The 12,086-nt window shown below is 59.2% G+C and overlaps 3 protein-coding genes across 3 annotated transcripts; 2 read left to right on the forward strand and 1 right to left on the reverse strand.

Annotated features, from left to right (window-relative positions):
- Positions 1 to 677: 677 nt before the first annotated feature.
- On the forward strand, positions 678 to 3,665 carry SPCC965.10_1 (putative transcriptional regulatory protein; the record flags this gene model as incomplete). The annotated part of the gene is made up of 5 exons (XM_062767089.1): positions 678 to 889; positions 965 to 1,084; positions 1,257 to 1,617; positions 1,807 to 2,128; positions 2,186 to 3,665. 5 exons carry the CDS (start codon positions 678 to 680, stop codon positions 3,535 to 3,537), a joined length of 2,367 nt encoding a protein of 788 aa, XP_062623073.1. The 3' UTR covers positions 3,538 to 3,665.
- A 415-nt stretch (positions 3,666 to 4,080) lies between these two features.
- Positions 4,081 to 7,188, reverse strand: mei2 (Meiosis protein mei2; the record flags this gene model as incomplete). Its single annotated transcript, XM_062767090.1, is given in 17 exon segments — positions 4,081 to 4,215; positions 4,323 to 4,353; positions 4,387 to 4,437; positions 4,479 to 4,528; positions 4,573 to 4,680; positions 4,721 to 4,819; positions 4,908 to 5,585; positions 5,631 to 5,834; positions 5,875 to 6,012; positions 6,050 to 6,133; positions 6,144 to 6,197; positions 6,233 to 6,507; positions 6,559 to 6,586; positions 6,638 to 6,721; positions 6,764 to 6,845; positions 6,927 to 7,018; positions 7,153 to 7,188. 17 exon segments carry the CDS (start codon positions 7,186 to 7,188, stop codon positions 4,081 to 4,083), a joined length of 2,229 nt encoding a protein of 742 aa, XP_062623074.1.
- Positions 7,189 to 8,080: 892 nt separating this feature from the next.
- Exoc6b (Exocyst complex component 6B) lies at positions 8,081 to 11,136 on the forward strand. The gene is made up of 13 exons (XM_062767091.1): positions 8,081 to 8,220; positions 8,302 to 8,469; positions 8,522 to 8,641; positions 8,696 to 8,839; positions 8,890 to 9,184; positions 9,222 to 9,628; positions 9,669 to 9,770; positions 9,820 to 9,929; positions 9,972 to 10,113; positions 10,158 to 10,312; positions 10,353 to 10,656; positions 10,703 to 10,843; positions 10,892 to 11,136. Exons 1-13 carry the CDS (start codon positions 8,161 to 8,163, stop codon positions 11,087 to 11,089), a joined length of 2,346 nt encoding a protein of 781 aa, XP_062623075.1. The 5' UTR covers positions 8,081 to 8,160; the 3' UTR covers positions 11,090 to 11,136.
- The last annotated feature ends 950 nt before the right edge of the window (positions 11,137 to 12,086 follow it).

A 12,086-nucleotide genomic window follows, 5' to 3' on the forward strand; every position in this document is an offset into this window, starting at 1 on the left:
ACTGCCTCCTCGCGACACGCAAACTTGGTCGCTGTCCATCACGCAACGACCCACTGTGATTATCATCGTCACACATCACATCGACAAACATCAAACACTCCTTTTAACACTCAGCACGCCCCTTCGGCCAAAGCGCATTGGCGCGCAGCGACTCCACTCGCCCAAACACGTCCTCACTCCCTTGAACTTGTGTTTCAGGAAGTGAGATCAGTGTCCCGCTCGACAGCACCGACAACCTGGCCTCAACGCCTGCCGTTTCAACTGTCCCCCCCCCCCCTCTCCCCTTCTCCCCACCACCACCACACCACCACACCGCTCGCCGCGGCGCTCACGGTTCCTCACCTCGAGCCCCGTTACCAAAAGGCCTTTGCCGCTGTTGATCCGCCCGATCCGATCGTGCAAGGTCTGATCCGACCGTTTGGCTCATCGCGTTCCCCCCAGACGGGCACCTGTGCTCCCCTCACACCAAACGACACACTCTTATGTCGTACGGCGGGCTAGACTCTGTGCTGACCGCCCTCCCCGAGTCGGCCTTCTCCTTTGATCGCTCAGGCTGGTCGCCAATCGGCCTCCGAGGCCAGTACGGTGCTCCATCTCCAAGCGACTTCTACCCCATCCCCCTTGCCACACCCTCAGCCTCTACCGCAAGCAGTGGTGAACCCGATTCTCCTCCAGGCATGTACGGCTTTGGAAATACCTACCAGAGCGATTCCAGCTCGGGCTCGTCCCCAGACATTACCGGTCTTCTGCCACCAAGACATCAGTGGCCTCAACAACAGCAGCAGCAACAGCAACAGCAGCAGCTCTCCCAGCTCCAGGCCAATGCTTATGCTGGACAGCCTGCTCAGAGCCCCCTCGGCGGTGCCAGCAGCGGTGGTGCCAGCCCTTGGTTCTCATTATTCCCACCCCAGGTTGGCATGCCTTCGTCATCATCCACATCGCCAAGAGCACTCGCTGGTCCCAGCGGAAGCGCGTCTCTGGCCGACTGGGCCGTCCAACACGAGTTTGACCGCCATGGTGGTCTCCCCACGCCTCCTCCCAGCTCGTCGACGCTCGGGGACACGAAAGACGGCCGACCTGCACCGTGAGTCATCCACCGCTGCCACCTCCCCTGCCTTATCGTCCTCGGCCCTAGTGCGCTTTTCCTAAACCTTAACCCTTCTCCTCTTGTTCCTCCTCCTTCACCCCCTCCCCACCCATACACAATCCCTGAGGCCGCGCCACAACAGCTTCCGCGTTTCTAACCACATTTGCAGTGACGACCTCCACCGCCTCTACGCGTACACCGGTGCCGTCAGGCAACCCTCACCTCCACAAGGCCGCCATCACCCTTACCTCGTTTCCAGCGCCGGTGCGAGCGCCGCCGAGTCGTCAGCCTCGGCGGCCCACCGCCGTGCCATTGGCGCTGGCGCCGACGCACTCAACGCCATCTCCGCCGACCAGCAGCTCGACGCACTGCAACAGCAGCAACAGCCTGTAAAATCCGGCCGCCTCGGTGTCAAGCGTCGCCAAAAGTACACTCGTTCCCGCACCGGTTGCCTCGGATGTCGTGCACGCCGCATCAAGTGCGACGAAGGCAGGCCTATTTGCCGGCGGTGTCAGGTCGCCAAGCGCGAGGTAAGTCGCCGTTGCATGCATAGTGGGCCGCCGTTTCAAACGCCGAAAACCTCTCCACCGACTGCGCCCCGCGGCGGTGGGGGCGGAGGCGGAGGCGGACGGAGGCGTCGGCGCAGCAGCGAATGCTCCGAACACGGCCGATGAACGGAGACGGAACACGGATGTGGTGGCTGACATTCATTTCAACAGTGCTGCTTTCCTGATCCTACGGATGGCAAAAAGGGCAAGGGCAAAGGCCAGACAGAGTCTGATGAGGACGAGGACGCCGACCAGTTTGCCGGTGGTGCTGAGACAGATGGCGCTCAACTCGACCTGCCATTTGACATCTCTTCCGCCATCACTGACGGCCTTGGAATTGATGGCGCCCCCGTTGGTTGGGATCGTGCCTTTACAGGAGAGGGGTTTTCTTCGGTCGGCGCCAGTCTTGACGCCGTCCTTGCCAGCGCGGCGGGTCACGCCGAGAATGGGAAGAACAACCTCCTGGCTCCTCCTCTCCTCAACACCCCAAACTGTTAGTCGGACATCGCCGCTCGACTTCCGCAGCCACATCAGCTGACGCTTGCCTCAGTTCTCCTGCCATGGTTTCCTACCCCGCAGGAGCAAAGCCTCATCCTCCACTACTGTGCCAATGCGGCCGACCTCATGATTGCCATTCCTCAAGGCATCAATCCTCTCCTCGCAATCAACCTCCCATTGGCTCTTGCTGCTCCTAGAGGAACCAACCTCGCAGCTGATGCCCTCCGCATCACACTCCTCGGCATCGGTGCCGTTCACCAGGCATTTCTCCTGGCCCGCTCCGGTGTGAGCACCACCCAGACCACCGCCACCTTCCAGTATGCCTCCAACCTCCGCGACATGGGCAAGGAGCTCGTTCGCCGTGCTACCCTCCCCGAGGGTGGTGGCATCGCCTCGGACGCCGCCTTATCGGCCGGTACCTCGCTCGCCACCATTGACATTTTCTTTGGCGGCTCGGGGTGGCAGGAGAACTTTGCCCTCGCCAAGCGGATGGTCGCCGCTCGTGGTGGCCCCGCTCGCATGCTGAAGGACTCTACGCCTACGCACCTCTCCGACGGTGTCACTGCTACGCCATCGCGTCTCATTCTCGAGATCCTCGCCATCTACGAGACGTTTGGCTGCCTCACCATGGGCGAGGAGCCCGAGCTCATCTCGGACCGCGACAGCTGGTGGTTTGAGAGCTCTGGCAGCACTTTCGAGGAGCACTCGGTCGAGACCCAGTTTGGCATGTCGCGCGTCATGGTTCACCTGTTCTCGCGCACTGCCCGCCTCCTTGCTCGCGCGGCGAAGACGGGCACCGGATTCCTGCCCGAGGGCAGCCCGACCAACAAGCTCTCGGCCGACAGCGTTCTCCACGTCGACTCGAGCGGAAGCGGTCTTCTCCCCGCTTCCGTCATGCCCTACGTCTACGTCCCCAGCGAGGACAGCAACGAGCCCGCGGGCCTCGCGTCAGAGGCCGCCCGCCTCAGCCGCGACATTGACATGTGGATCGAGAGCCTTGCGTTCTCGTCGGTCGAGCACGAGCGCGTGCAGGTCGGCAACCGCGCCTACGCCCACGCCATGAAGATTCTCCTCCTTCGCATGGTCTACGGCCGTTCGCGCGACGACTCGAGTGTGCAGGCTGCCGCCCAGGAGGTGCTGCAGCACTGCTCAATCTCGACCGCCGCCCTGGGCATGTCGATCGACCTGATGTGGCCCGCTGTTATTGCCGGCTGCTGCGTGCAGGGCTCGGCACGCCAGTGGCTTCTTACCCTTCTCGAGGGATTCAAGTCGCAGTGCTGCTTTGATGTCGACACTGCCAGTCGCATCATCCAGGAGGTGTGGCGTCGTGTCGACGCCGGAGAGCCCAGGGCGGACTGGAAGCCCGTCTGCGACGACTTTGGTCTCCAAGTCTTGCTCTGTTAAGACACCCGATTATACACGAAGGGAACATTGGAGCCCACTTCGTTGTCGTCGGAAGGGTGTTTCAGCAGTCAGAAGATGTAGTCAACCCCAAGCTTAGGATGTTGTAATGCAACGCACATTATCATTCACTGTTCAGAGGTGCACCGCTACGACGGGAAATGATGCATAGCGCGGCACGGAGACGGCGCTGCGAGCGAGGAGCGAGCGATACAGAGAAAGAAGGGAATAAAAACACACTGGGGTCAAGGCGATCGTGAATGGTTGCGTGACTTGCAAGGACTGATGAATGATGTTGTCGTGGCGGTGTATTGTATGCGGGGTTGAACGCTTGAGCCAGCAAAATGTCAATTGAAGTTCGTAATGGTTGACCTCGACGCCAGCACTGGTGGCTGCAAGAGTCGTGGTGCGCTTGTAGAGGCGGCATGGTGATGACGAGAACAGACGTGCTTGTGCGGACGTTGGACGGGACGAGAAGGAAGTCACGGCGCCTAGAAGCCGTAGAGCGTAGAGGACGAGGGAGCAGACGAGTAGTCGTACTCCGTCCTATCCCCCCCCTCTAGTGGCTTGGTGGGTCCAGCGCCTGTTGGTCAATCGCTGTCGATCCATGATCGGTTGCTCACCAGAGAGGAATGAAAGACGAGCAGAGGCAGCCCTGTGGCGGATGGCGACATTGTCGGCCTGGCGGTTAGTGGCGGACTCGAAATCGTGGTCCCACCTCTGGAAATGGTTCCTGAATTTTTTGTCAGCGCCATCAGCCTCCTATACTAGTCCGAATCTCAACGCACAGGCTTGCCCTTGAAAGTCCCGTTCGAACTGCTGTCAGCGGGGGCTGGCGAACGGCCGACATACTAGAAGATCTGGGGTCGCCACTCCTCGATGACATCCATGACGGCCGAGTTCCTGACTGGTCAGGGTGGGTCCCATGGGGAGGTGGCGCTCACCTGAACTTGTTCACGAGGGCCGCCTTGCCTTGGATGTTGGCGTATGACACCTGTGCGGTCAGTTCATAAAGCCCAGGGAAATGCGGTGACTCACTTGCAGGACCTTCTCGCTAGAGAACATATTCCACTTTTTGCCAACCTTGGCCAGGATGAAGTTGTACAGGGCCTTGGTAGAGGTGAAGTTGACGAAGGCGTACCCAACCTGCATTGTCAACATTTGGTTCCGGATCCACCTCCCATACGTTGCAGTGATTGTTGAAATCGAAACGAAGATAGACGAAATCGAACTCATCGGGCACGACCTGGTACTGGGTCAATTTGGAGCGACACAAGACCTTTGGCTACTTGCCTCTTGCAGGATGTTCACAAGCTCCTGGCGTGACAGTTTGTTCTGGTACCGTCAGTAGGTGAGTCCACCTCCAGACCTACAGGGACATCTTTGATCATCACCGTGGTGCGAGGGTCATAGCCTGTGATCCGTTCAGCTCGGCAAATCTTTACGCCCTTACCGTGCAGGATGCGCTCGGGGTGAACACGGTTTTCCTCGGGGATCGCCTGGCGATCCGCAGCAGTCCACCCCTGGCGTTGGCGAGCCCGAGCAGAGATGTCCATCTGGTTGAGGAGACCTTGTAGGGCCGCCGGCTCCGTGATCTGTCTGGGAATCGCCTGAGTCTGGTGAGGGTGAAGATCCGCCCGTGACCCCCACGCCTGCCACTCGGCGGGTTTCGACAGGATCTGGTTGTGCTCGATGTCGATCGCGAGGCGGTCCCCATTGCTGCCGGTGAGCTGGCTGTACGGAGAGTGTGTCGGGTTCGTGTCGAGTGGAGCGAAGATACCATGATAGCGGTCGAACAGTGAGTTTGAGGCCAGGTTCGAGACTGAGCGCTGCGAGGTACTGCTAGGGCTTGCCATGAAGGCGGCCGAGCCAAGGGTGTACAAGGGCGCTGCCTGCCCCGTCGGAGTACGGGTGGGCACGACGGGCTCGCTCTGGAATGGATCCTCGCTTCGGTAAACTGCGCGGAGTATTCCAGCTTCCACAGGCTGATTGTGAAGCAGACGGATCGCCTCGGCGGCACGCCTCGTGTCATAGAACTCGGCCGTGAATGACTGACATTCCGGTTAGCGCTGATCTACGTGTCGCGTCTGACGTACCTTTCCGCCGAGCCCATGTGCCTTGAACTCTTTGAGCTCGCCGATTGTCCTCAGACATGTCTGCATTGTGAGCAATAATTGGGGCCAGAGGTCACGCACTTCCATCCCACCGATGTCAACACCATGCTGGCCATTCACTTGAACCCGGATGACAGACTCGGTGGCCTTGAGGATCTGGTCCAGCTCCTTTCCTGATCCTGCAAGCTGCACGAGTAAGTAGAAGAGCGGGATCGCTGAGACCAACCTGCCGAACCACGTCCTCGTCGACAGTGGCACACTCGAGCTGGACAAGGGAGTCCGTTCCATTGAAGACGACAGGGCTTCGGCAGAGCCTGTCGTATACCCTCTTTGAATCCCTCGTGTCATAGAACACGGCGATGACCTTATGCATCAGCCGACGCAGGCCTGGGGGCACCCACCCATCCTTTCGTCTTCAGAAGCTTGACGATGATGGCGCGATACGGAGCAATGTCCTGGAATCGGTTAGCATCGGGAGTAATGCGCTGCACCCACCTTGACAACGTCTCTGACATCCTCGCCACTGGCGGACTTGGGGATGTTCGTGATCTCGAGTCAGTGCTGTCAGTCCACTGTCCACTTACAATCAGAAATTTGCCGGGGTTCTCTTCCCCGGCAGCCTCCCAGCGGCGGTCGAAGCGGTTACCGTTGAGCCGGGGGGCGAACAAGCCGGTTGTTTCTTTGTCGTAGGTGGCGGTCTTGCCGGGGTGAGGAGGTGTGTAGGGGTTCTGGGACGAGAGGGAACCAGTCGTCCACGTCATGCCAGGAGAGGGAGAGTTTTGTGCAAATGACATCTGGGAGGTTGGAGTAGCGATGATGGTGCTGGCATTGGACTGAAGAGAGAGTCGGGAGAGGGCATCTGGGGAGCGTGAGCGGTTCGCGCCCTCTCGGCGGCACGCTGCGGACTCACTGCTTCGAGGGTTGTCGGATTCATAGGCCTGCTGCCAATGAGCATGAGGTTCACGAGTGATGCGGCGGTCACGACTTACAGTTTCTGGGCCATGGTCGCGAACCTTGGTTACGGTCAGCTCTGCGCCTTTACTTGGCTGGAACACCGAGGAAAGCGGATTGAGCTGCAGTGGTCAGTCGGATCTCGTCCTGGATCAAACACCTACGTGCGAGAGCGATGGCTTGAGGGATAGTTTCCCCTTCTCCTTGGTGGGGGGAATGCCACCGCCGTTGCTCTTCTGGGTGGACCTGGTGCTACCATCGACACTGTCGGGTTGCAGGCTATGTCGTGAGTGTGAATGCACTGTAGGCACAATGACGGCCACTTACCGAAGAGGTGGGCTTGCTCGACGGCCTTGGTCTTGGGAGCCGGGAGGGGTGGTTACACGGCTCTGCTGGTGGAGGTTAGATGGTGTTCCGAGCTGGGGATAGGGTGGGGCGGCACAGAGGGAAGACAGTCTTCCGCCTACCACACCAGATGGTGTGAATACGCAGACAACCCATTGACCGAAAGGGCTGTCGAGTGGTGGCGCGGGGGAGGAGAGCCGACACTCACCGGCTTGCCGTGGAGTCTGGTGCGGTTGGAGTCCATCGATGCAGTGTTTGAGAGTCAGGGGGGTGTAGAGATGTTCGAGTTGTGCAAGCGCCGGCCAGGACGATGCGAGGAAGGCGGGGGAAGGCACGGGTGATGCAGCAGTCTGTGAGGGTGGAGGGGTGTGGATGCACTGTTCGTAAGGTACAGGAGGGGTGGAAAGGAGCTTGGGGTTCTGGAAGAAGTGATTTGGACGGTGAGAGAGACAATGCTGAATAAAGTTGACAGTTGAGAGAGGATGGGAGAGAGAGAGAGACGGAGAGAGATGTAGGAAGGACGGAGTGTGGGGTGTGGAAATGGACAGAGTTGGAGGAAGAGTGCGAGTGGAGGGGGACGAGATTACGGCCAGGTCTGCGCCGGCGCCGCCCAACACTGGTCTGACGGCGGCTGGCTGATCGGCCTGGCGCGCGCGCACACTGGCGCGGGCAAGTAGGGCGGGATCAAAAAAAGAAGTTAATCACGTCTGGCTCGATGGGTGCACGGGCCTCGTCGTGACGGGGTAGACGACCACCCCAGTCGACGACGGCATGATCAAACACGCTCGACTGGCGGTGGCGAGACGCTTTTCACACTCGGGCGACGTTGATGCATCGGCTCTACCCCAGGGGGGTCGAGTAACAATTTTCGCTTGCACCAGTCATCATCTCTGTTCGTAGTACGCCATCTCGGGCAGTGTAGATGCAAGGAAACGCCTTGTATAAAAAGTCGGACAGAAGAGATGCTGTGTGGTGTGTGTCTCGCCGTTGCGCCCATCCGTCATGACGACCACCCGCGCCGCCGCCCTCAAAAGTGGAGGTGTTGGTGCGGGGCTCCGTGGCGGAATCAAATCCCTGACGCGTTGTCCTTGTCACACCCACCACCCACCGACCTACGTTTCAACAACACACTTTCAACGCGACCAGTCACTTTGTCTGCCTTGCATTCACACCAGAGGCCAAGCTCCATGCGCGACACGGAGCCAGAGTCTTCAAGATGATCAGAAAGCCAAGACCAACTTTCACCAACGCCGAGCTCGAGCTGCAGCTCCAACAGGTGAGATCACGCGTGCTGCCGCTCGCCCCTCCACCCAGCTGACACCATCCCTCTCTCCTCGGATCGGGGCGACCACATCAGATATCACTCGACGAGACGTCATCCACCGTGGAGAATTTGGAATCCCTGACGCCCCTCATCAAGTCGATACAGGAATCAGAAAGCGAGCAGCTCTACCTCCGCAGCCTCGACCGCTTTGTCGAGGAGAAGGAGAGTGAGATCGAGAAGATATGCGAGACCAACTACGAGGTATGGATCTTGCTCTTCCGTTCAGCATCCGGCAGCTGACCATCACCACCAGGACTTTGTGTCGTCGGTCTTGACATTGTCAAGTGTCCAGCAGGGAACGGGCCACCTCAGGAAACGCATCGCGGAGCTGGACGGACAGATGGGCGATGTCGGCCGGGCACTCGGCGAGAAGGTATGTCGCTGCGACGTGTCGAGACAAGACCCCGAATGCTAAATGACGTCGTAGAAACGTGCCCTGCTAGAGCAGAAGAAGGTGGCGAGGAATATGGACGACGCGGTGGAGACGCTGCAGACGGGGCTGCGCCTGCTCGATCTCGTCCATAGGGTCGAAGACCTTATCCGGCAACGCAAGTACTGGGGCGCCTTGAGGGTGAGTTCTCCCGTTCATTCCTTGGAGCCCTGCTGAACGATGGCGACCAGATGCTAGAAGACCTCAGCCATTTACCGCCCCCGTCGATCAGTCAGACGCCATTCTATCTCCACCTAGTGTCGTCCCTGCCGTCGCTGCGCATCTCAATCAAGGACGCGGTGACTGCGACGACCAAGTCGTGGCTGTTTGATATTCGGGAATCGAACTCTCTTGTCGGCAAGCTTGCTCTTGAAAACATGACGGCACGAATCAAGCGCTGGCGAACAAAGCGCGAAAAAGATGGCGGTGTGCGCCTCGCTCGTATTGGCGGTGCCCTGGAACTGGTTAGCAACGAGCGGATAGAGTGTGAGTGCAGTGTGCAGTTACCAACCTGACTCTGCAGTTGATCCCCAGGACAACAATCAAATAAGTATCGACTTCCGCCCGTTGTACCAGTGCATTCATATCTACGAGGCACTGGACTGCAAAGCCGAGCTCCAGAGGAACTACCAGGAGGACCGCAAGAAGCAGGCGACTCTTATTCTCGACTCGCGTGCCACAACCACGGCAGAGACGTTACTCAACACTCTCCCCGACTTAATGCAGGAGCTCGTGGGCTTCTTCATCATTGAAGCACATGTTCTCCGGACGGTCGCCGACTTCCGATCGCAGCGCGATGTCGACGACCTCTGGGACGACATGTGCGGGCGGATCATTGACATTGTCGGCAGAGGGCTCAAGGACTGTGGCGATCTCAATGTCTTCTTAGAGAGCAAGTCGAACATCCTCCTCTTTGTTCAGACTCTCGAGGTGAGTAGTGACTCTGTGACCACAGCGCTGACGATATCAGGGGCATGGTTATGATACAACAGAGCTTAATGGCCTCCTGATTACCCTCTTCGAGCGCTACTCGGAGCTGTTGCTGCGCAAGTTCAGCACAGAGTTTGACGAGGTGGGTGCAGACAACGGCGGCTGGGAGTGGTTGCATCTGACACGTCCAGATTGTTTCCGAGGACGACAACTTGCCGATGGTCGTCAATGACCAGTCCGAGTTTGACAAGGTGGCGGGCGTGTGCTGGCTCGCAACCGGTGAAGCCGAGTCTCTTGCACTGTGAGCTCAGAGCGTCCTGCGTTGCAAAGCTGACACCAACAGCCAAAACTTCCCACAGCCCATGCCGTTCTCTCAGACATATCCCATGTGCTGCATCAACATCCGCAACTTTGTGGAGCAGTTCTACAAGTTTGCGGACGGCGTGACGCAGCACCATCTTGATATCGACGAGGTTCTCCGCAGGGTAAGTTGCCTCGCAGCCAGACAACCTCGCTGACTCATTATCAGTCACTTGACAGCCTCCTCATCGACCACGTCAGCAAGCAGATCGCTTCGCGTGTCAACGTGATGAGCAATCTGTCCCAGATTGCCCAGGTTGCTGTCAACCTCGAGCACTTTGCTGTCGCTTGTGACGATCTCGAGATCTTACTCATGGGACTACGGTATGTTGACCCGTCGTGCTTCTATTTCTGACAACCGCAGAGCGTCACAGCGCGGTGGACCGATCAAGCTAGAGTCGGCCAAGTCGTTTGCTGAAACGCTGGAGCTTGCGCAGAGCAGAATCGATGCCGTCATCGCCTCCAAGCTCGAGTCCTTCTTCGAGCTCGCAGAGTACCACTGGATGCCGAACCGCCCCCCACCCGCGAATGTCGAGCCGAGCACATACGTGTTCGAGATGATCACCTTCCTAACCGCTTATGTCGACTCGGTGCTGATCGGCCTGGGAGACGAGACCAAAACGAGAGCATACCAGAGTGCCTTGTCACGCATCAACCAGTGGTTCATGGTGCGTGCATCGACGCTCGCTAAGAGGAGAACTGACGTCGGCGCAGGAGACGCTGTGTGGTAAGGACGTCCCACGATTCAATGAGTTCGCTCTTGAGTACGTGTTGGCCGACGTTGCCTTCATCGAGACGGAGATCCAGAGACTCGGCCGGCCCGGCCTGGATCGGCTGTTTGACGAGGTCAAGCTTGTGAGTTGGATTTGCTTTCCGAAATCCGGCGTCTGACTGACGTGTCAGACGATCAACATTATCAAGAGCGACGCAGTCAACGCGTTTATGGAGCCGGCCATTCGGCAGCTCTCATACGCTGTTGTGCGGCCTGCCCGGCTATCGGCCATTCTATCCAAGCTAGCCAAGGGGGCTCAGGTGGCTGGTGCCACTGCCAAGGCGGAGCGCCGTCGGGTGGAAGCGGAGTCGGTTTCAAGGCTGCGTTAAGACGAGTGACTTGTCTGTCCGCAGCAAGCAGCTACGTACTGCAGGTGATGCTTCACTTGATGTTGTAACATTGTTCCCAAGTTAGAGCCCGGGAGGCAACGACCCCCGGGCCAATCCCTTACGATGCAGCTGTTCGCCCTGATCCGCCGCAGTGCACCGAACATGTTGTTGCGCTGACGGCGGCGGTGAGTGGTCGCGTGTGGACTTGTTTCTGTTGATCCCTGAGGGGAGGAGACATGTGAGCGGGGATCAGGTCCTGGTGCCGCGCAACCGAAGGGGGAAGGCCCCGAGGCGGCCTGACAAAACTCGGTGGCATGCCGGCGGCAGTAGAAGGCTATCCGCGTTGGTCGTCACCGAGGGCGGGGCATTGTCGGGGGGGGGTGCTACGAGTGTCGTGTCGGGACTTTTGTCAAATAGCATGACTGGGTCAGTGCAGAGCGTGCATTGTGCGGGTCAAACCCCGGCGGTCTAATCCAGGCATGCGGCCATGTGTGTGTGTTAGCTGATGGCAAGCGCGGCGCTTGGGTGCTAGCAGCCATGCCGCGAGGACGAGGTGGGCAGTGGATGTCATGTCTCGCGACGGGCGGGGCGGGGCGGGGGATGAGACCGAGCTACAGCATGGCAGGGGACGGGCGGGCGGATCGCACATCCCGGGGTCAGCCGGTGAGCCGGCTCAGCCGGTCGGTCGGGGCTCGAGCCGCTCCTTCGCTCACTGGCTGGCTGACGGCGAGGCCTTCGCCGACGGCGGTGGTGGTGGCTGCTGCGAGCGAGCTCGACCCGAGAGTGCAGCCAAGGCAACAGCGTACACACTGTGCGGGGGTCGCGTCGCGCTGCGTCGACGAGCGAGATATCGCTAATTAATGCTATTGGTTGACGGGGTTGATATGCCCTGTTTTTGTGCAGGTTATACGGAATTGGCCAGGGAACTAGGGAGACTTTGTGACGCTTGTTTCTCCGGTCTTTGGCCGGGACGACGAGAGAAGGAGCAGCTAGCAGC

Source organism: Vanrija pseudolonga, chromosome 1, assembly GCF_020906515.1.
Source record: "Vanrija pseudolonga chromosome 1, complete sequence".
Lineage (NCBI taxonomy): Eukaryota > Fungi > Basidiomycota > Tremellomycetes > Trichosporonales > Trichosporonaceae > Vanrija > Vanrija pseudolonga.